The sequence below is a fragment of the Acartia tonsa genome, chromosome 12 (genome assembly GCF_053477335.1).
Source record: "Acartia tonsa isolate MP-2025a chromosome 12, ASM5347733v1, whole genome shotgun sequence".
NCBI classification, from domain to species: Eukaryota; Metazoa; Arthropoda; class Copepoda; order Calanoida; family Acartiidae; genus Acartia; species Acartia tonsa.
Window position 1 is genome coordinate 23748542 of NC_137271.1, and position 22562 is coordinate 23771103.

The 22562-nt window shown below is 35.1% G+C and overlaps 3 protein-coding genes and 1 long non-coding RNA gene across 5 annotated transcripts; all 4 read right to left on the reverse strand.

The window, feature by feature from the left end:
- Positions 1-112: 112 nt before the first annotated feature.
- LOC145333009 (uncharacterized) lies at positions 113-1079 on the reverse strand. Its single transcript, XR_013884405.1, has 3 exons — positions 741-1079; positions 340-465; positions 113-214 (listed from the first exon to the last, which is right to left on the reverse strand). It is a non-coding gene; the product is annotated as an uncharacterized LOC145333009 (long non-coding RNA).
- Positions 1080-3594: 2515 nt separating this feature from the next.
- On the reverse strand, positions 3595-18631 carry LOC145333262 (macrophage mannose receptor 1-like). Its single transcript, XM_080178396.1, has 3 exons — positions 18565-18631; positions 3964-4083; positions 3595-3758 (listed from the first exon to the last, which is right to left on the reverse strand). Exons 1-3 carry the CDS (start codon positions 18626-18628, stop codon positions 3595-3597), a joined length of 348 nt encoding a protein of 115 aa, XP_080034522.1. The 5' UTR covers positions 18629-18631.
- On the reverse strand, positions 7646-10927 carry LOC145333449 (uncharacterized). 2 transcript variants are annotated; one of them, XM_080178595.1, is made up of 3 exons: positions 10392-10848; positions 8921-10017; positions 7646-8703 (listed from the first exon to the last, which is right to left on the reverse strand). In XM_080178595.1, the coding sequence occupies exons 1-3, from the start codon at positions 10796-10798 to the stop codon at positions 8183-8185; spliced, it is 2025 nt and encodes a 674-aa protein (XP_080034721.1). In that variant the 5' UTR covers positions 10799-10848; the 3' UTR covers positions 7646-8182. The 2 variants fall into 2 exon arrangements, with proteins under 2 accessions (XP_080034721.1, XP_080034723.1); XM_080178597.1 differs by having other exon boundaries at positions 8073-8703; positions 9905-10017; positions 10392-10927.
- LOC145333450 (uncharacterized) lies at positions 10985-15115 on the reverse strand. The gene is made up of 5 exons (XM_080178598.1): positions 15031-15115; positions 14445-14515; positions 13342-13425; positions 12637-12727; positions 10985-12222 (listed from the first exon to the last, which is right to left on the reverse strand). The coding sequence occupies exons 4-5, from the start codon at positions 12647-12649 to the stop codon at positions 10985-10987; spliced, it is 1251 nt and encodes a 416-aa protein (XP_080034724.1). The 5' UTR covers positions 12650-12727; positions 13342-13425; positions 14445-14515; positions 15031-15115.
- Positions 18632-22562: the final 3931 nt, after the last annotated feature.

Consider the following 22562-nt stretch of genomic DNA (forward strand, 5'->3'; position numbering starts at 1 on the left):
AAATTAGCTTTAATGTTTAATCTTTTATTTGAAAAATTTTCTTTATATTTTATTTAGCTCCCAATATTTCATTAGTTAGGCGTGGATTTTGTTTGGTAAGCAGGGTGTTTACCTTCAGAGCCATCAAGCCAAGCAAAGGAACCCTCTATTTCTATGTCGTTAGCTCCCATCCAAAATCCATTGTTCCCATTCGCATCAACTTTTTTTATGAGATCTGAAAAGATAGACAGTTGAAGTCAAATATTTAACTATAAAATATCCATTGATAAATCTTTATGTTTCTTTCATAATATTCTTGGAAATTTTTGTGCTGTACTACTTTTTTATAAAAATACTAACCTATTACAAAATTGTTTTCTTTCTCAGTAGTTATTTTGGCAAGACTTGAACCATAGGCTAAAGAAGCACATGCTTCTTTGGATTCATCCCAGCTCAATGCATCATTTACAGTATTAAAGCAGGAACCTGATTTTTAATAAAAATGTATTAATAGTTATTTCTCGTATCGTATTATAAACGGCTTTCTGTGGATATAGAATGTACAATTATAAGATTAAAACTAGTTTTTTTAGCGCCGAGGTGCCGGAGGCACCGGCTAAAAAACTGGATATAATACGATGCTAGACATAGTTTTTTCGTATTCATGAGAACCGGTTCCTATCCACCGGATTCGAATGAATACGAGAAATCATCTTAAAATATTTTTCTTTCTTTTGAATTTACTGACAGAGTAGGTATACCTGTTGGAGAATAATAAGACCATCCTTCAAGACAGGAATTTTCTGAAACAAAAAATATAGATTTCTAGGATTTTCAACCCCAATTATCTGTTTTGTGTCTCTTCAGTTTGAATTGCAATTACTGTTTTTCACCAATTTGTGATGACTTGAACTATAAAATCTAGACTTATGATAACCACTAAAAATATTTTAATATAAAACAATTACATGCATTTAGGAAAACCAAATAGTTTGTTACCTTTCTAATTCAAACAATTTAAACAGCTTAAACAGACATATCTTATTAATTATCATAATTTTTGTATAATGATTTTTTAAGAGGATATTCAAAAATAAAATATACTACTTGAAAATTTAAAGATAAGTAAATTTAAATCTACGAAAAAGTGTAAATGCATTTGAACTTGAATTTTATGAACCACATTGTAAGGCTGCGGCTGGCCTCAAAAGCAAGTTTACAGAGTAATTAATCATATTATAGAGCGGGTTCGCTGCTAAGTAAAAAGACAAGAGATATTCCATAAATGCTTTATCCTTATAATAAAGTAATAGGATGTCTATCTGTTTGTCTGTACAGAAGGATCTTGCTAACTGCTGAACCGATCGGGTTCTCCTTAACAGGGTAGCTTCTCATATGTCCCGCAAGGTTTATAACTATTTTTTTGGGGGGTGGCACACCCCCAAACCCACCAAACAATGAAAAATAACCCCTCCTCAAAAAAATGGTTTAAACTTTATTTACAGGATGTATATTTGAAAATATTTAAATTTTCTACCACGAGTTTTAATAATACGAAGACTTAAAAATCATACTCTTTTGTTATATAAGCATCTTGGAAATCTAGCTTATTTTTACAAAAATAAACCATTTTAGCGACTTTTTAAAGTGATGCCCAACTGTGTGTTACTTACCTACCCAAATTAAACTTTTTTGGATGTAACTCAAAACCATCAAATAAAGGCATATTTCAATCATCTTTATGGTTAACCTATTTTTTACATATTTTACAAAAACTGCTCCAATTGAGAGACACTTCATAATTCTCTTTGCCTGTCTGTCTGTTTTTCCGTAAAGCTATGGTGGAAATGTGATTTTCTCGCTGTTTTTTTAGAATAGAAAGCTGATTTTTTTCTATTGGAGATTCCCTATACCAATTAGGATCCAGTATATAATTGATCTAATATGACTATGAGTTTGTGACTCGTGATAAAGGCTACAAAAAATAATATTTATCCATTTGTTACTTATGAATGTTGGCATCCTTGATCTTGTATTACCTTTTATAACACACAGTGCAGGTCTACTATCCGAACATGGGGTGTCCCACCATTTATAAGGGCTTAAAGTCTAAAAAAATATACGATTCATGGAAAGAAAACAAAGTAGCCGATTTTGTCGCATTTCTACATTAGCTTTTGATAGATTATTGTAGGGAAGGTAAATGTTAATGACTGCCCTGCAGGGGCTAGAAATAGGAGAAAATCTACTGTGAAAATACGATGAAACCCTCTACTTCGCTTTCTTTCCATGATCCAAATTATTAATTTTTTCATGGAGGAAAGGGACAAGAGACTATAGATTATATAGATAACCAAATTTTTTCATTTTATTAAATTTTGATTGTTTGCAGTGTCTATACATGTCAACAAATAAATAAATAAAGGTTTATCAATTTATCTATAATACAAAGTAGAATGATGTCTGTCCCTCCGTCTTTCTTTTTTTTCATTACCAGAGGCTAGGTGAGGGCCGCTAGTAATCTATAAAATGATTATTTTCAAATAGAAATAGCCAAATAAAGCTAATATTAAACAAGCTCTATCTGCATTTGATTGATAACCATTGTCTTATTTTGTCATGTAACTGTATAAAATTGGTGTACAATGAAATAATTTATTTAGCTATGATTTACAGATATTAAAATTTGTAGTTGAATTATTCTTAACAAGTAGTAGGTTTTTAAAAATAAACTTGACATTTCTAGTTTTGCCTGTAATATGTATGGCATTAAAGATTTGAAAGAGAGAAAAAACAAGGATGACAACATCCATAAGTAGCGAAGCACAAAAAATCGTGGATGGAAATACGTAAAAGTAGATTTAAAGTGTATTTATCCCAAAAAAGTTTGAAAATTGGACCAAAAACACCAAATATATGGGGAAATATTTAAAACATATAAAAATAGCCAGTCTGACCGCCATGGTTGTTTTCTTTAAACGACGGGAAATTTAATTTTGATATCTATAACTGAAAAAATTTTGAAAATCGGACCATAAACACTGAAGATATGGAGAATAATGTGATAAATACAAAAATAGCCTAAAACCTGCAAAAAGGCAGTCTGGCAGTCATGGATGTTTTCTTTAAGCGACAGGAAATTCAAATCTCATATCTATAACTGAAAAACTGAAAAAATTTTGAAAATTGGACCATAAACACTGAAAATATGGTGGAAATGTGAAAAATACAAAAATAGCCTAAAACCTGCAAAAAGGCAGTCTGGCTGCCATGGATGTTTTCTTTAAACGGCGGGAAATTTAATTCTCATATCTATAACTGAAAAAATTTTGAAAATCGGACCATAAACACTGAAGATATGGAGAAAAATGTGAAACATACAAAAATAGCCTAAAACCTGCTAAAAAGGGGTCCGACCGCCCTTGATGTTTTATAGTTAATTGTGCTCCTTAATAATGGGAATATTGTCAAAAAATTTCAGCTGTCTATCTTTAATAGGAGCCGAGAAAATCACGTTTCCCCTATTCTGTCTTACACGGACGGACAGACGGACAGACGGACGGACGGACGGACATTTCGAATTATAGAGTAGCTTCGCTACTAAAAAACATCATATCAGTGAGACAAACTAACGAAGAGTTTATTGACAATGTAAATAAAATTTCTAACTTGTTGGGCTCCACATCTTTCCACATCTGCACTAGGTTGTCCGGGTATCCAATTTGTATAGTGTTCCTCATCTGCACTAGGTGTTCCAGGTATCCAATTTGTATAGGTAACTTAAATAGAACAGAGTGTTCTTATATTCTGTTGACAAACATTCACATTGAGTAGGTAGCTGTACATCTTGCAAGATTATTGAAGCTTAAACATGAGTTGACAAAAAAATTTTAAAAATATGAAATAAAATTCTAAATTAGACATTACACCTGGTTTAAATTTTGAGAAAATATCAATTTTCTTTCCAGTTATTCATTTATTTACCTGGAAACTTAGCAGACCATTCATAATTTTGATTATATCCCACAGAATCTCTTAGTCCAATCCAAACCCCACATCTATTGGACAAATACAAACCAGGACAAGATCTTGTCTGCAGAAAATCTAAAAAATCAAAGTTTTATGTCTCAAAATTAAAAACAATATTTTTAAACAATAGAATATAACAGGTGGCTATGTAGAGTAATGGCGCAAAAGAGGGAGCACAGCAAACCAATATTTCCTGTCTGGCCACTTTACAGCTATACCTCAAACATTTAGGGGCTGTAAGCAAATAGATAGTCTAAAACCCACCCGAGGCTAAAATTTAAAGATAGGATGGCCTATTTAGGACCAATATAAAGCTTACCTTGTATATAGAATAGGATCTTAAGGAAAAATAAGGATGACAACATCCATCGTATTGACAAAAAAATAAAATGAAATATCAATCAAACAAATAACTTTTAAAGGTCGACAGATTTTTTCTGTAGGTCAACCTAAAAAAGTACAACCCTAAAATACCTTTATAAAATCGGTCAACTGAAAGCTTCTTTATGTTGAACTAAAATTTTCAGAGGTTGACCTTTGTCTTTTGTGAACTGGGCTAGAGAATACGGAGGTGTAAAAATGAAAGATATGAAATGCAAAAATACGAAACCATAATAAAGTGTTTAGTCTTTAGTCTTCCTTCAAGCTAGCATCATCTATCCTACTGATGTCCATTGATGTAATTGTAGAGTAGACATCCTCTACATCAATTACCAACCACCTCTTTCTTTCCTTCTTACCATAACTGTGTGGAGAGTCAGCTAATGACAAGGTCACCGTCAGATGCACCCTCTGATTGACTGGAGTTGGATCACATGACTCAAGGTTATTGGTTAGATAGCCTCTCGTGTCCCCCTTTTTTATTGTCATTTTTACTACCGGCTAAGGATCTCAGTGACACACACACAGGCTAAAATGGTTAAAGCAACATCTACAGACTTTTAATAGGTTAAAGGATAAATTAAATAGAAAATCACTTGATGATCTTCAGACGGAAATGGGAATAGTTATTGTATCAGAAATATGTATCAGAACGCATGCAGTGAGCCAAAACAAATATACTGAATCCGAATTAAACAAAGACGGCCAGTAGGTGTGTAGTATCCTAAGGAAAATTTTAAGAAATCTTAATTTTCTTATGAAATTAAATATTTAGAGTTAGATAGGATTAAGATCACAGACAAAAAAGAAATAGCAAATACCTTCAACACTCACTTTTCGAAACTAGGTGAGAACTTAACTCCTGAGATACCCCACTAAGCTAAACATTTTAGTGAATTGAAGATAGTGTATTTATTCCACCCCTGGATGAACTCCAAGTTTTCGGCTCCAGATTCTTACACCAAAAACACGCGTTCAATCTCCCGGCTAAGCCGCACATGAAAAAATCCTTTACATTCCAATCTACTACGAATTCCTCTATATTCTCTCCCTACTACAGCTTAATTTTTAATGGGTAGTTTATTGGGTGCATTTGGTACAAAAGAGTAAGGAGAAAATGCAAAGAAATTCGTTATGTTTATCTAACCTAAACTGTCCTTGTTATTTATTCTTTTTTTACAAAAATTCGGTTAGATAAACGTTCGAATCGGACTAGGACGATTTATCCGCTCCTTTTTATGCTGTCGTGGTTGCCGTTTCGTTAAATCTATGTGCATTAACCCCCTCCACTACTTTTATGTCTTATCATTTATACCTGTCCTTTATATTTATATTTTAATTAAACAACGCTATTTCTCGCCACAATTATATTTTCTATGAAATATGCGACCATCACATCAAATTACAATTTATGAATAGAATTTTATAACCCGTTTGTTGCTTCTGATATTTTTTAGCCGATTGCCACCGTAGTTTCCACCACCTGTTCTACCTCCACTCCTTCTACATTAACCTTTGTGTCTTCCGCCAGCCACCATAGTTCCACTATCTTTGATTCCACGGCCGCGTTTGTCGCCAACTGTTTCCTATCGCGGTCTGCCGCTCTTTGTATTGAAGTGTATCCCGCCAGTTTTTTCCTATACGAATCTGAAACCCGTCTGTAAGCTTGCGCCGTTTCGAGTCCGACCCATCTTCCTTTGTCTCTCGCCTCCGCATCTGTCATTCCTGCTTTGAAACCGTCAGACACTCCACTTATTTTGGCTGACTTCCCTGTCACTCTTCCTTCGTAACCAACCCCTGCGCAAGCGGCCTTGATATCATCCAGAAGTGTTGAAACGCTGACTGCAAAGGTCCCATCCGATACCTGTATTCTGGTGCCTGGCAACAATCTCAATCGTGGAAATAGTGCGTTGGTATCATTGTGTTCCTCGTCATATAGCCAGAAACCCATTCTTGCATAATACGTCTGAACCAACAAATATGGACAAGCCTCTCCTCCTTCCGCTAAAATGTGACTAATTTGTCCTGTCGCTGTTTGGTCGTTTTTCATCCGTCTGAATTTAACTTCTACTGCCCGTTCTCCGTCCAAATCCACTAAAGCTATATCTCTCGCCTCCAACTGTATCAGGTCCGTAATTCTTGCCATCAAATAGTACTGCAGCACAAGCATGAGTGCCACTCTCATTCCATCCGCTGGTATTTTTGGAATATCCTCCGGTTTTTCAGCCACAGATAAGATTCTTCTGTATGACGCTTGCTGGCAACGGGTCACCTTTGTATATATATAGTAAAGAAAAGATAAAGCAACAAAAAAATAACTCTTTACCCCAACTTCCTTTAATTGTACTACGTAATTTGTGTTGGCTTACTGAAATGCAATTATTTGTCGCCAAAGCTCGTTATATAATCTGTCCTTCTCTCCTGCTCATTAACCATTTTAAAAAACGTTATGGAATTGGTCCTTTTCTTTACTATATCCTGCCTCGAAACATCCTTGTCCTGTATTCCGCTGAAATTCTGATTAACGCATCGCACATTCTTTGGCAACTTAATGACCACGTCGACTCTGGCACTTGTAACATGGCCAACATTGATTTTATGGATCCTTTCACCTGCGTACAAAAACCATGTGGTTTTTTCAATTCCTGTAATTCTGTTAAGTATTCTAATAATAATTGTTCCGACACACTGTTGGTGGGGATTCTTCTTCTCATCATATATTCTTGATAATCACGAATCACTCTGTTGTGATGTGTCGTAGTTCCTTGCGCTCGCCCATGTAGCATAATTCTGAAAAGAAAATAAATTTCTCGTGAATTTTCTCTACTCCTTTATTATTAAAATGTCGCTGTTTGTCCTTGATTCCCAAATTTTGTCTTAAAACTACGCTTTTCTGTCTTTCCTTGTCCTTGTAATATATTGAACAAATTTTTTCCCCTTTCCAATCTGTTCCCCCCTAATCCCTACGTTAATTTTTCTTGCTCATTTATTGGTTTGATGTTTCCCAATTTTTGCCTTAATACTACGCTACCTTGTCTGTCATTATCCTTGTAATGTTTTTGACAAATATTTTCCCTACACAATCTGCCGCCCTCTGATCCCTACCTGGCTTGGTGTTGTTTGCCCTCATCCAAGTCCATTCTAAGCATTGATGTTGTAGGCTGTCTCAACTCCCCTTTATCTCTCCTACTCTGACTTTCATTTGGGTGCCCTTGTCTGCTCCTACTATAACGTTTAAGATCTATTCCCTCGTTCATTTTTCTCTGAAAAACAAACATATTTGAATTTTCATTACAATTTTCTAAATTTGTTGAAAAGAATGTCTCTAAATTTCAGTCTGATGAAAAGAAAACTATTATCGGAAAAAATTATGAAAGAAACACCACTGCTGGAACAAAAATAAAAAATACTATAACAACAAAAGTAAATATTCTTAAAAAGAAATAGCATCTAAAAGCCCTTCAACTAGTTTTTATCCTAATTTCTTTACCCTTTTGGCTCTCCAAAGTTGTATGCCTTCTTGTCATAGTAATCCTCATTCCTAATCTTATACATAATAATCCATCCTTTGTTTTTAATATTTTGCCCTGTCCCCCCGTTTCCTAATTGTATTAGCCAGATGTTAAATTCCCTAATATAAAATTTTTGTATTTACTATTTCTATTATAGAATATTTAGTGAAATAAGCAGAAAAGATAATTTATGTTGATATTCTACCTTGTTTAATACTCGCACTATTAAACTCAAATACAAAACTAAATACTGTAGTGACTCAATGAAAATAAAGTATATTTTAGGTACGAATCAGCAGCGCCAACATATTGAATTTTGCCTCTGAATTGAAAATAGTATGATCTGAATCTTGGAATGCGGCCTTAAATTCAAAATGTTTTTCAATAAACTTGTTAAAACATGTTTTTTCTCTAAACAACGGATAAAAGCTTGCAGAATACCAAGCTGGAACCACTAGCACTGCTGTAATATTAGGCACATTGGTCAGTGCAAACCATGTTCTTGTCACCTCTTTTATCGGAGGTACCAAGTAATATACCTCTTTAGGTTGTAATGTTTGTATGAAAAAATCTGTGGCCCATGCTGTTGCCTCCGGGATACGAGAAAAATATTTTTCACACTTGGTATTCGTTTTTGTGGCGAAGGCGTCCACCGTCGGTATTACCGACAACGCCTGTGTTATCCTCTGGAAATCCTCCTCCGCCAATTGCCATTCATCCGTCGGAATGGGTTTTGATCCAGCATCCGCTATCGCCAGGTTTACGTTACTTCTGCTAGCCCATACTGGGAATATCTTGATATCTGAAAATAAAAATAACATTAATTTCATTAAAAAACTTTCCATATTGAGATGCCTGTCGGAAAACAAACCTTATTTCATGTCCGTGATTTTGATAGTAACCTTCATAATTCTTTGAATACCCTGTATGATCCTAATCCTCCTTTTCATCTTAATTTTATGTCCTTGCTCATGTCAGTTTTAACTTATAATTTCTGTCAGGTTTATTATAACGCTTACCGTATTTTATCTGTTGGTCTACAATGTTTAATATAATCTTCTGTAGCTCTTGGACCCGAGACCCTTTTGTCAATATATGTACAAGACTTTGGCTGTCTGTTATCCAGACCAATGTGGCCCCCCTTATGCTTTTGATATAACTTGTGTCATGTGTGAACAACCGGCTTACTGCTGCTAGTTCCCTGAACGTGGAACTTTTTTCAACCTCACTTAGGTCGAATGGATATTCGCGGACCAACCTAAATTGGTCCGCTTCGAACACAAAAGCCTGCGTGCTGGAACTATCGCTAACCATTTTGATTAACGATTCTTCTGATTCATTCGGGTTCCATTGATCTGTACTATATGTGCTTTGAGCCAGATGCACTATGTGAAAATCTTTCCTGATACGCCTAATCGCATTTCCATTCCCCTGTTTGAGATAGATTTTGCAAATGTTTAGTTCTTGACGGGTGTGTTCATTTAGATCCATATGTCCGTCCCATCCCCCACTTTCCACACTTTGTCCAAGTAAATGTTGACACGCCCTGGTCGCTATTCTTACATAATTGTGGTGTGAGGTTAAAAGATGTGCGCAACTCCCCAAAATTGCCGCCATTTGTTTGTTGTGAATATTCTCATTCTTGTCCAGTATTAAATCAATATTTGCTATTAAATTGGCGATCTTGGCCTCTGACGCAAACACTCTCATCAACACGGAATCCATAAAAAATCCCAGATAATATATCTTAGTGGTTGGAGCTGTTAATTTTTCTGCCGCCATGATCCAACCACTGTTGCCCAAAAAATTTAAAGATAATTTGAAAAAACTGCCACATCTTGTCACTGACCTTCCTACATTTAAAGAATCATCGATGTAAAACGATATGTCCACCGATAATTTATGAAGTGTGACTCTTAGTGGCCTAATCAGATCTTCCATTTCCGCTGCTGCTGGAGCGTAACCGAACGGAATGGATGTCATCACATAAAATATTGTCTCACCGTTAGTGTCTGTGATGCTAAATCCAAAATAAGTCTGTTCTTGTTCTGCCAGCTTCACATTCAAGTACATATTCTTGATATCCGCACTCGCCATGTAGTAACCAGGTTGAATTCTGAAAAAATCATATGAATTATCCGTTATTTATTTTTGCAAGCATATGTCTTGTCTTTGAGTCTTTCTTGTTTTGCTCTCTGAAAATTGTTTTCTTGTCTTACCCCATTGACAATAAAAACTAGTTGCTTAAAATATTACCCTCGTTTGTTCATTGTTAAATATTATCCATATAAATTATGTTTTAGACACCTGCCATATTTTTCCCAACTACTACGAAAAAACCCTCTGTTTCCCCTTACTGGACCATGTTTTATTCCCCATTTGTTCTATGTCTTTGTACTCTCATTTTATCTGTACATAAAAAAGTCCGCTCTTCACGACCTATCTCCTCCCTGTTTCATTGACCCTAAGAAAGAAATAAAATATTCGAACCTTGGTAACACCGCCGACAAATCTTCCATGACCACGTTAGATTCTTTGACATACAGATTTACTGATCTTGACAGATCAAGGCAAACTCTGTGTTTGAGTTTGCCTGATTGTGTATCTGTCTTTGTAGATAATGTAAGTGGACTTACTATCTTTGGACGTGTTGCCACTTGTTTTACTGCTCCCAGTTCTTCCCAGGCTTTAACTTGATTTCTAACGATATCCATATTCAGTCTCGCAGACGCATTATTTTGAAAAAACATTGGACCTGGGGGGGTATTTTTCAACCATTGAGGTTTGTGTCCGTGAGTTAGGGTATGTATCACTTTATCACTGGCCCCCAAAATCTGGTTATAAAATCTGATGGATTCTGGAGAGTGAAGTTTAGTATTATTTGAATCGAATCCCATATCTTCTAATTTTCTTATAATTGAATCACTAAAAGCCGAAAATTCTAAATCAGAGTCATCTACAGAAATATATTCAGGTAGGTAGTTAACTTTTGGTGGTTTAATATTATGAATCACCTCTATAGGTGTCACCTGTGCGAGAGGATCCAACGTTTCTTTAGTTTGAGGTGATTCTGTCTGCTCTAGCTATTTTGCATTATTTTCTGATCCTGACCTCTCTGATCCATTCCTCCCTGGTCCTCTAAAACTCGCTCCCCCCGTTCCTCCGTTACCATTGTTTTGGTTTCGGAATCGGCACTCTCTCGCCATGTGATTTTCTTTGTTACATATGTAACATTTTCCCTCGAACTTCCTTCCACCCTGTTTGCTTGTGGGGGTTGTTGTGTTGTTCTTCCTATATTCCTCCTTTCTGTCCTCCTCTTGTTTGATTATCGCTTCCCAGTGCTTTTTGCGTTCGCCTGTCAGCATTTCATTGTGATCTTGTGTAATGAATTTCATCACTGAGTTGTGTGTGGCCTTGGGCCAAAAGAACATGTTGAGTGTGTGATTCAATTCTTCAATAAGATCTACCCCCCCCAACAGGTCATCCATTACTGCGTGTAGGCACTCCCTAAGATGTGCTGGCACCTCGAGAAAAAATATTCTTCGCGTAGCATCCTCTATTCTGCCCTTCATTGTTGCTAGTTTTGACAATTGGTACTTTGCAAAATGAAGATGTGATGCTGATCCTGCGTTCAAAATATTGATGTTGAACGATTTTGTTAGCCTTTCTTGTTGTAGTCCGCTGAGAGTCGCTGTCAAAAATCCAGGAGTTTTGAATTCTGCAATTTGTCCTTTCACCATCCTCAAAGAGGGACATCCTACCATTTTGTACGTCTCCAATCTACTTTCTTCCATGTCCCCACGTTGAATTTGATATTCCGCCTTTCTCTTGCTACCACTGCTTGTTGGTTGGCCTCCCACGTTAACTTTCGGATGATACCCATGTAGTCCATCTCCTTCTACATTTGCTTGCCATGGCTGCGGCATAGTATATTGGTCCAAGTTTGATCCATAACGTCTTATATCTTCCTGATGCTGCGTTTTGTTTCCCATAGCTGCCGCCGGTTGAGACGTTCCCGCAAAAAAATCCTGTAGTTGTGACCTCTTGGGTGTTGGAGCTGTGCTCGACCCCTCTCCTAGCTCCACCTGTCTGTGTTGACTGTGTCCTACTTGCCTTGACTCCACTATAGCAGTGAGTTCGTCTACCTTGGAAATTTTCTTGTGCAGTTGATCCAGTAGTGACTGGATTAAAGCTTGATTTTCCGACATCCCTTGAGCCTGTTGCTCCTCTCTATCTTTCTGTGTATCCGCCGGATTTGTCCCATCTCCCGCTTGTGACCCCTCATTCCCTGTGTCACCTTCATCATTTCTCTGACCTTGTCCTAAAACAAGTACAATATGTTATTCAAATACGTTTGACTAAAACTAGTAGAATTTGTCCTCACTAATAATTCAGAACCTTTACACGTACGCTAATATCCCTGTGTCCTACTCTTTTTGATAAACTTTACCTTTTAATTTTACTGAAAAACCTTTTTCTTTGTTTGACTCTACTAAACGTGAGCTATACACTAAAAAACCTTTTTTAGCTAAGATCCTACCCCACTGCCCCCCCCCCCCTCCATGTCCCAATTTCCTATTTTTGTCTGTCTTTACTGGCCGAGGGCTACCCTCGTTACACCCCTTTCACTAAAGTCCTAATCCCCGCCCCCCCCCCCCCTAATGTCCTAATTTCCTATTTATATAGTGTGAGCAAAGTCATTCCTTAATCTTTTTTATGATAATCTTCTTCTTACCTTCTTGTTCCATTCTGCCGTACTTCGCCAGAATTGCAACTTCACAAATAAGACCACTACTTGTTTCCTTCTAAGAACGCCGTCGATTCTTCTAAAATAAAAAATTCGATCAGATAAATAAAAAAAAAAAATCATCCTTTGTGTATGATTCTTTTTATGTTCTCCCCCCCCCCCCCTTTCATGTGACTTCATCTTCCTTTTCTCCCCCCTTTTTAATCCTAGGCCATTACATAATATTATTTATTCTGCTATTAACCCCTCCTTTACTTTTTTCATTTTTGTTCCTAATCTGTCAACCTATAAAAATTTCGAAAAAATAAATGACGCAAATAAACCCAAAATGTACACTAATACCTGCTTACTTTCTTATAATGCGAAAAATGGAAGAACAATCCTCATCCTTTTTATCTTATTAAAACGCCCATTAAATAAGAATCTAGTTTTATTATATGCAAATACCTATTGATAACAATCCACTCATTTTTTAGATAAAAACCATTGTTCATGTCCCCTAGACGCCTTTAAGTATTCTAAATGGAAAGTGGGTACCTCCACCTCCCCTATACTTTTAAATTCGAGTTTTATTAAAAAAGATTTTTGAAGAGAGGGTTTTAATTTGGCTCATTTGTATCAACCCCCTTTTTTCTTTGTATAAAATTATTAATGTAATGGACAAAAACAAATCTAATTTTATTTCCTACTTACCTTTAGTATCCCCACTATTAGCTGTTCTGCCTGATACAATTTCTCTATCGTAGCTATTATATTGGTCTCAACTAACACTCTCACCTAAATATCAAATTATTATTTTTATAATTTTCCTCTCTATCTATATGTCTCGGCGAAAACCTAATCTTCTCTGTTTAAATGCCAACTCTTATTATATTCACCGCGTTCGCTTTTAGAATGTTAAAACATAATAACATCCAGCTCTGTAATTAAGCCCCCCCCCCCCCTCCCGATTTATAGGAGGTAGTAAAATAGAGGGGGGGGGAGGGGGAATTGAAATATCCTGTAAGCGATGATGGGTAAATAAAATCTTAAATATAAATGACACAAGTGAGTACGAAATATATACGCCTATTTTGGTCGATTTTGGTGTTTATTTAAAAATGCAAAATATAATGATAATTATTAAAACAATTTTTAAGTATAACTTTTATCTTATTGGAATAACCATTAAAAAAGAAAAATATTTTTGCTATATGTAATTCGTGTTCAAACGCCTGATTGAAAAAAATGATACAAAACATAGCTTTTATTTTAAGATAGACTAGGGGCAACGCCCCCTAGAAGCTTTTAGGTATTGTTAACGTGGGAGGGGGATAAGTCAACCGCCTTTCTACTTTTTATTTTAAGTTTTTAATAAAAATATTATAAAAAAAACCAAAAAAGAATTTTAGGTAGGGGATTTTAAATTGGCGCATTTGTATAAACACCAGTTAATGCACAAAAATAAGAGGGGAGAACAAAACAAATTTTAAAAAAAAAAATCCGAGATTTTGCAACTACTGTCATCCTGTAAGCCGCTTATGTGCACGAGTAAATGAAAACAGCAATAAAAAATTAAAACCTTACTTTTTCAAGAGCCTATGGCCCCCTCCCTAATTCCTACCAAAACTGTGTACTTACGTGTCCCTATAAAAAACTAAACAACCCTTTGTTCCCCTCTCTATTGCTCTTCCCTTTTCTACTATTATTACGAGAATTGTAAGCTATGATTTGTCCTTATCTGACTTTATTCGTCTTATATTCTTGCCCTCCTACTTGTTTAGTTGTAAGGTATTAGAATAAAAAATCTTTGTTACCTGATAAAATCTATTATAGACTTCCTTCTTTATATTATGTTACCACGTAACTATCGCAACTTGTTCTTTCTCTAAAATATTAAAAACAATTATTTCATAAATTTATAAATTTCAAATATTCCTTTCCTCCCTGACTATTTTATAATTATCTCTATTGTACTGTATTAATGTTCTATGAACGCATCGCTAATGATTTCGGTTTTCTTATTTATAAATTACAAAAGTAATAAAATATTCTGTGCTGTTTCCAAACTAGAATTAACATAACATAAACCTTGAAAAAACCCATGTGTTATCCACCAATGCGTGTTCCTTATGTGTTAAAACAATTTTAATCTCACAACTATCAAAACAAACTTAATCTATTAAACTATTTTTAAAAATACCTAGATACTTATCGTTGTCGCTAACTTTCTTTTTACTTTTTTGTTCTAATAAAGTTAATACATTCTATTCTATTCTATTCTATTATGTTCTATTCTATAATATTTTTTACCATATTACTCTACAATTTCCGTATAATTTAAAAAATTTTTTATATCTACATTTACTGTGTCTTCTCTCTTATCATATTGTGTTTACTCACCTGTATAAATCTGTGTGAGATTTCCCTTTCACTTTCCCGCCAAAATTTTGGTTACATTAAAACATGAATCGTCTGAAATTGAAACATACATCATAAATTGAATCGTCGGGTGGGTGGGTGGGTAAAAAAGAAATTTTTTCGTGTATATTTTAGATCTTTTATTATATTTTCATTTGTTATTTTCACGAAAAATTTTCTTTTTATATTACTATACATAAATTTATCAATCTCTGCTTATATTTTCGCGGATTTTAAGTCCAGTCTTAAAAAACCCGCGGAATCACTTCTTTCGTTTACAACGTGTGTGTCCCTACTAAAACTGCATCTTGACCCCTCTCCCCGTATCCCCCCTTTTTTCTCCCCCCCTTCCCTACCCCCTTTACCATCCTTTCCCCCTTCCCTTTCTCTCATCTCCCTTATATCCCTACCCCCTGTATATGACCATTTTACTCTTGGCCCCGTTCCGAGTCCGTAGCTACTATTCCCCCTACGGCCTATTTTACTATATCTTACTAGTTTTCCCTAAGACCACCTGTCCTAGGGATTACACCTCCTTGTCCTACAAGGAATCTCTTCCTGTGGCCTATCACTCTTGCCCAGGGTTAAACTCTTCCTTTTTTCCTCCCTTAATGGTTCTCTACAACCTTAGGGGCTAGACCCACCGTTTCGCAAACGGCCTACAAAGAAAATATATTTCCTTCTCCTTATATTTTCTTTACAAGAATTTTTTCATGGCTCTAATCCTTCCATTTGAAAGCATAATTTTCACTTAATTACTAATTATTTAGGCCCGTCAGACACATTTATAACTTGAGTTTTAGTACAGGGAAGTTCCCTGATAAAAGAAAATCTGTGAGAATGCTGTTATTTATAAGTCTGATCAATTAAATTTGATCAAAAACTGACATTGTTTTAGTATTTAAGATGTCAGAAATTTCTCTAGTAAACATCAATTTGGGTTTAGCACTCTGAAGCATGGTACAAATTGTTCTGGATCTTGTCAATCAGGTTGCGACCGCAATTTTTTCAAAGAAAGTGTGCTACATAGTCCTGATTGACATTAAAGTAATCACAAATTAGTTTTTTCAGAATTCATTTTTATTTACCTTTCCTTAGTTTTAAAGTAATTTTCATAGAATAATTTCTTAATGTTAAAGTCTGTGCAACTAATAAACTAAGAGAAAATAATTCTTTTCTTCACTTGCAGATAAAAAGAAATATATTAATATGAAAGAAATATTTTGGTAATAAACCTCTAATAATATTTGTCTTCAAACTTTCTTTAAAACGTAATGACAAAATTCCATATATTTTATAAAATGATTAACCAAATTCCATTACGTTTGTGTTCGGTATGAAGACAAAAGAAAAAATAGTATTTAAGAATTGAATTGTTTAAAAAGTAAAAGTATATTATATTTGCTATAGACTTTCAGCAAAAAATTCAGTCATTTTACGAAAATATTTCCATAAAAATTAATATTTTTTTTTATGCCACTGAAAAGTTAGAAATGTAATAACCCACACAAACACATACACACCCCATCTACCTAGCTTAAAGAAACCTTGCAAGAAAAATACCGCTTTAACTGCTTAAAAACTGCCGGGAGTAGACCCAATATCCAAAATTTGAGGCATCCAGCTTCAATAACAAAAAAGTTATAGACATTTCAAAATCATATTTTTAGTACAATGAATATTTTGAAAGTTTTTCATTGCTAATAATAGAATTTTCATTATTGAAACACGACCTAGAAAGAAAGTTATAAGCTTAATTTTGGCAGAAACTTAGAATGCCAGTAACTAATAAAATTTTTACAATAAAAACACTCTTCTTTATAGTCAAATCATTAAAAAAATTCAGTTTAATTTGCATTGTATTGAGAGTACAATAGCATGAGAATGCTAGCCTTTAGGATTTCCAGCCAATCAGATATCTGAGTCCGTGCTAAGTCCGCTGAACATCCAATCACAGCTTAGCATCTGTATTACTTTTATTAGTTTAATTTTTTCCCACTATAATTTTACGCTTTCAAATGCAATTGAAATCAAATTTTTAAAAGACATTTTGACTAAAAAAGGGGTGTTTTTATTGTAAAAATGTTATAAGTTACTGGAAGTTTCTGATAAAGATAAGCTTTTAATTTTGCTTCCAGATGACGTAATTTAATATTGAAATTTCCATCATAAGTAATGAAAATCTTTCAAAATTTTCATTGTACTAAAATAAGCATTTTGAAATGTCTGTAACTTTTTTGTTATTGAAGCTGTAGGCTTCAAATTTTAGGTATTGGGTCTACTCGTGGCAGGACACTCACTCACTCACACTCACTCACACTCACTCACACTCACTCACACTCACTCACACTCACTCACACTCACTCACACTCACTCACACTCACTCACACTCACTCACACTCACTCACACTCACTCACACTCACTCACACTCACTCACACTCACTCACACTCACTCACACTCACTCACACTCACTCACACTCACTCACACTCACTCACACTCACTCACACTCACTCACACTCACTCACACTCACTCACACTCACTCACACTCACTCACACTCACTCACACTCACTCACACTCACTCACACTCACTCACACTCACTCACACTCACTCACACACACTCACACTCACTCACCACGCACAGCTGGGACTTCTCAGACAAAGGTAGTGCATCTCAGAGAGTTGGTTGTCTGATGGGCGAATGGACACTTTAAACCGCAATCATAAGTGTAGTATGTTTCAAGGTGCATGGAGAGAGGTCTAGTACCTGAAGCGACACCAAGCCTCCTAAAATCTTAACTCTTAACTCTGCTTCATAATAGGAATGTGGACAAAAAAAATCAGACATCTAGTTTTGATTAGGGTTGGGCCGGATACTTTTTTGGCCGGATACCGGATACCGGATATCCGGCTGATTTCAAACGCCGGATATCCGGTAACCGGCCGGATATCCGGTCAACGCCGGATATCCGGCAAATATCCGGTTATCCGGCCAAATTACCGGATATCCGGCCGGATAACCGGATATCCGGCCGGATAACCGGCCAAATTACCAGATATTAAAGTAGTAAAAAAAAATTCTTCAGAAATCTTATATAAATTTACATAAAGTTAAACTTATTCAGAAAAAATGTTCTTCTAGCTTCAATAATAAGAAAATTATAGCCATTTAAGATTTAAAAAAGCAGAGATTTTTGGTGTAAAGTATAAAAAATTTTAGAGCCGGATATCCGGCCGGATAGTTTCAATATCTGGTATCCGGCCGGATATTGAAAATGGCCGGATATCCGGCCACACCGGATATCCGGCCCAACCCTAGTTTTGATAGTAGCTGAGTAAATATCATTTCCCCCCGTGTGTAACAGAATTACAAAGATACAACCATAGTTAATTATAATGTAACTTACTACTTCATATGAAGGATAATATGATTTCAATATGTTGTTATAGGGAAAACAATCAAGTTTTTATCTATTAAAATAATTCTATCATTGAGTATTTAATTATACTTACTTGTTATGATGAATTCTTGTTCTTGTTGATTTCTGATGTAAGCCAAATCAGCTTCCTCTCCCATATTTCTTCATGTAATGAAAAGGGTGTTAAAAAAAACCCAATCGCTTCACTCTTTTCAATATAAACCCTACAGTTTTGGTCAAAAACAAACAAAAATGACCCAATTCATGTCCAAGAAATGCCAATGAGAAAACACTATTAAATTTCTATTTTTACTCACCTCTCCTGAGCACTACAGCTCGATTCCTAGCCCTTGTGGAGAATTTTTCCTTACATGTAGAGTGCATAATTTATTACAAAGTTTTACAGTTTTGTAATAAAATTAAAAAGAATAAACTGTCTAAAATACTTGAAATCTTGTATATAGACCCCATAATGTTTAGAGTTTTTGATGGGTCCTATAAAGACCTTTCTATGGACGCCTTAACCAGATTTCTAACTCAATCGTTGCCAATTTGGCATAAATAAGACAGACCCATTAAACATTAAAACATGAAGGCTCTGTCTTTAAAAAAAAGAACAAACCGTCTTAAGTACTTATCTTATCTTGTAGATAGACCCCATAATGTTTAGCATGGATGGGATGGATGGGTCATGTCAAGATCTTTCTATAGACACCTTAACCAGGTTTCTAGCACAATCTTAGACATTTTGGCATCAAAAAGAAAGATCTGTCAAACACCAAAACTAGAGAGACCCGTCATGTATCAATGTTTGATGGGTCTGTCTTTTTTATGCCAAATTGGCTAGGATTGAGTTAGAAACCTGGTTAAGGTGCCTCCCTATCAAAAACTCTGAGCATTATCTACACGGTTTATAGTATTTAAGACGATTTGTTGATTTTTTATCTCCATGTAAATAAAAATTCTTCACAAGGGCTAGGACTCGAGCTGCAGTGCTCAGGAGAGGTAAGTAGACATCAAAATCAATAATATTTTCTATTGTCATTGTTTGGACATGATTTGGGTCATTTATGTTAGTTTTTGACCAAAACTGTAGGGTTTATTTTGAAAAGAGTGAAGCTATCGTTTTTTTAACACCCTTTAGTATTAGGTCAAGTACAAGCAAACCGTTTTAATAAAAAATAACTATAAATGCAGCCAGCTGCTAAACAGTCTATGTCTCAATATTATAACCGAATCAAAAGGTATAAAAAAACATGGAATAGTTATTTACTTGAAACCTTCAAAAATGACAATTTTTGCATTTTTGTGTGTTGTGCACATCCTGTGTTTTTTTGGTAATTGGATATTCAAGATTTTTTTAGAACTTTACATTTAAAATTTAGTTGTATTTGTTGGTGAACAAAGAATGTGCTGCCAGCTGAATGGCAGCTACCTACCAGCATATGAAGTTATCTTGTTGAAACTAATTCCTTGTAAATTTGTATTTTAAAAATCAACTTCTTTGGAAAACTATTTTTTGAGGCATAATTTGTCAAGGGTAAATGGTTAAAAGTACTAAGTAAAAGGATATTGGTAGAAACCTTGAATTTTCAGGAAAGTTATCGAATCAATTTGCCAATTAAGCTAAAATATTCTTATTAATGTTTATAAAAACTACAAAGCTTAAACTCTAATGCTAGGTTATTAAAAATGTTGAGCCATATCTATGAGTGGTGAATCTTTAAGGATATGAAAAGAAACCAATAAATATAATAATCAGAGCTAGACTTCTATATTGTAAAGGGGGGAGGCAAAAGTGACACTTTTTGAAACCAAAACTAAAAGTAAACAAAGGAACTCAACTAAAAAAAAGAGTTACAGGTCTGAAATTTTGCATGGCCATTGCTTTATAGGGGTAAAATATGGAACTGTGAAGAAACGGCGGCGCAACCGCCAAAAATCGCCGTTTCCCGCCGAATTTTTTTTGCCTTTTCTCGGCGGGTTTCGGCGGTTGCGACGCCGTTTCTTCACAGTTCCATATTGTACCCCTAAAAAGCAACTGCCATGCAAAATGTCAGACCTGTAACTCTTTTTTTAGTTGAGTTCCTTTGACTTTTAGTTTTGGTTTCAAAAAGTGTCACTTTCGCCCCCTCCCTTTTAATCATAACAAAAAAATTTAATAAATTTTTAAAGACCTGTGATATAAAGAAAAAAAAAGAATAACCTGCAAGCATTGCTAGCATCATCCCATGTCAAATTTTTCTCTATCAATACATAACAAAGTCCTACAAAAAAATATTCAGGTCATCATTTTGATCACCTGAAAATGATTGTGGTCAGTTTTACCTATTTTCTAATTGGAGCAGGATTCTTCTTTGATTTAAAGTGATCACCCAATACCCAAGGGTATCAACCACTTGTATTTGGATGCAATACTCTAATGCCCACTAGTGGATATTATGTTAAATAACATCAAACAGACAATCAAACTTTGTCCCAACTGTGCATGGTTATAAGTTGTGCACGTTTATGGGCCAAGACGTTCCCCATAATCTAACTTTTTGTCAACCACCTGACATAGCAGCAGTAGGATTATCATCTTTAGTTATGACATGGTGTTGGGCCAAGATTTGAATCTATCACTGTCTTAACCTCTTTTCGAGGAAGCTTTGTGTTTATCAAGTTCGAAATTAATTCCTTATCATTATCCAAAATTAAGCGCAAATGTCGTCTTTTTTGACTTTCCTTCAGTAATAGACGCGGCATGGATTGTTTATATGCGCCCACGTTTTTCACTTTTGAAAGAGATATGAGTGTGTGAAGATTTCGGAGAACAAAATTGGGCCTATCATTGGTCTCATAGTGTGTGAACGACCCTAGTATACCAGGGATTTGAAACCATAAGAACTTCAGGTAGAATTTGTTAATTTTATTAAGAAGAATGGTGTATAGGACGATTATATGTAGTTTTAAAAAGGCTTTAGCCAGCTAAGCATGAAACTTAATTATGATTAATATATGTTTTAGTAATTTTTTATGTGCCTTTATTTTTGCATTTAACAATGATTTATTAAACCAAATAATTTTCCTTTTAAGCCAAAGTTTCCAAAGATTCTTAACTGTAGAGAAAAATGATTTTAAAAAGCAATTAAGATTACGTGGTTATAAATAACTGGAATTATGAACTAATTGATTTTGTAATTTCAGGACTTTGAAATAATTTCATCAATAAATCTATATTCAAACCTGCTGTTGAAACTTGATGGTTCCTGGTATTGGGGGTTTGTATGTTCGCCAACTGATCTTGTGAACTTCCCGCTAATTCGGAAGTCAAGCTCAACCAAAGTGTCATGGTTGAGACAATTTCAAAGTCCTGAAGTTTAGGCATTAGCAAATTTCAATAACCTGATGTTTGAAGGAGCTGCACAAGCAATTTCAAAGAAGTGAAGTTTGAAGTTTAGGCATTAGCAAATTTCAAAGTCTCAAAGTTTGATGGAGCTGCACAAGCGAATTTCAAATGATTGGAGTTTGAAGGAGCTGCACAAGCGAATTTCAAAGAAGTGAAGGTTGAAGTTTAGGCATTAGCAAATTTCAAATAACCTGATGGTTGAAGGCGCTGCACAAGCAATTTCAAATGGTTCTGAAGAATAGGCATTAGCATTCTTCAAAGAATCTGAAGAATAGGCGTTAGCATTCTTCAATAAATCAATAGCATATAGTGTATTGATGCAAAAAACATTGACAATTTTTCTGTGAAATAATTACCTAGTGAATCAATATGCCACTAACCAAAAAGCAGAAAATTGAGCGAGCTATCGCTATTGGCAGTGAAAGGCTAGAGGTGTTTGACGAACAGATAAAAGTGTTTTATGAAAATCTAAAAGCCTGCCAAAGTTTTAGTTCATGTGAAAATGTGAATTTAAAATCAATTCGTGACATTTTTAGTGAGGTCAAGGACCAATCTGATCTAATAAAAAGTCTAAAATCTGCCGTGGAGACTAGTGAGATGCGCAAGTTCAAGCGTGATCTGGATGAAGCTAGTGAACAGAAAACTGTTGCAGATAAAGTTTATGCGTCGTTGGAGCAGTGTACGAAAATTCTGCACTGGCT

Coding starts and splice junctions, on each gene's coding strand:
- LOC145333449 (XM_080178595.1), bottom strand. CDS start 10,798: ATGGGATTCGATTCAAATAATACTAAACTTCACTCTCCAGAATCCATC. Junction 10,018..10,391: donor TTGTCGGCGGTGTTACCAAG/GTTCGAATATTT, acceptor TGATTTTTTCAG/AATTCAACCTGGTTACTACA. Junction 8,704..8,920: donor AGACCAACAGATAAAATACG/GTAAGCGTTATA, acceptor TTTTATTTTCAG/ATATCAAGATATTCCCAGTA.
- LOC145333262 (XM_080178396.1), bottom strand. CDS start 18,628: ATGGGAGAGGAAGCTGATTTGGCTTACATCAGAAATCAACAAGAACAA. Junction 4,084..18,564: donor ACAAGAATTCATCATAACAA/GTAAGTATAATT, acceptor TTGATTTTTTAG/ATTTTCTGCAGACAAGATCT. Junction 3,759..3,963: donor ATGGTCTGCTAAGTTTCCAG/GTAAATAAATGA, acceptor GTTCTATTTAAG/TTACCTATACAAATTGGATA.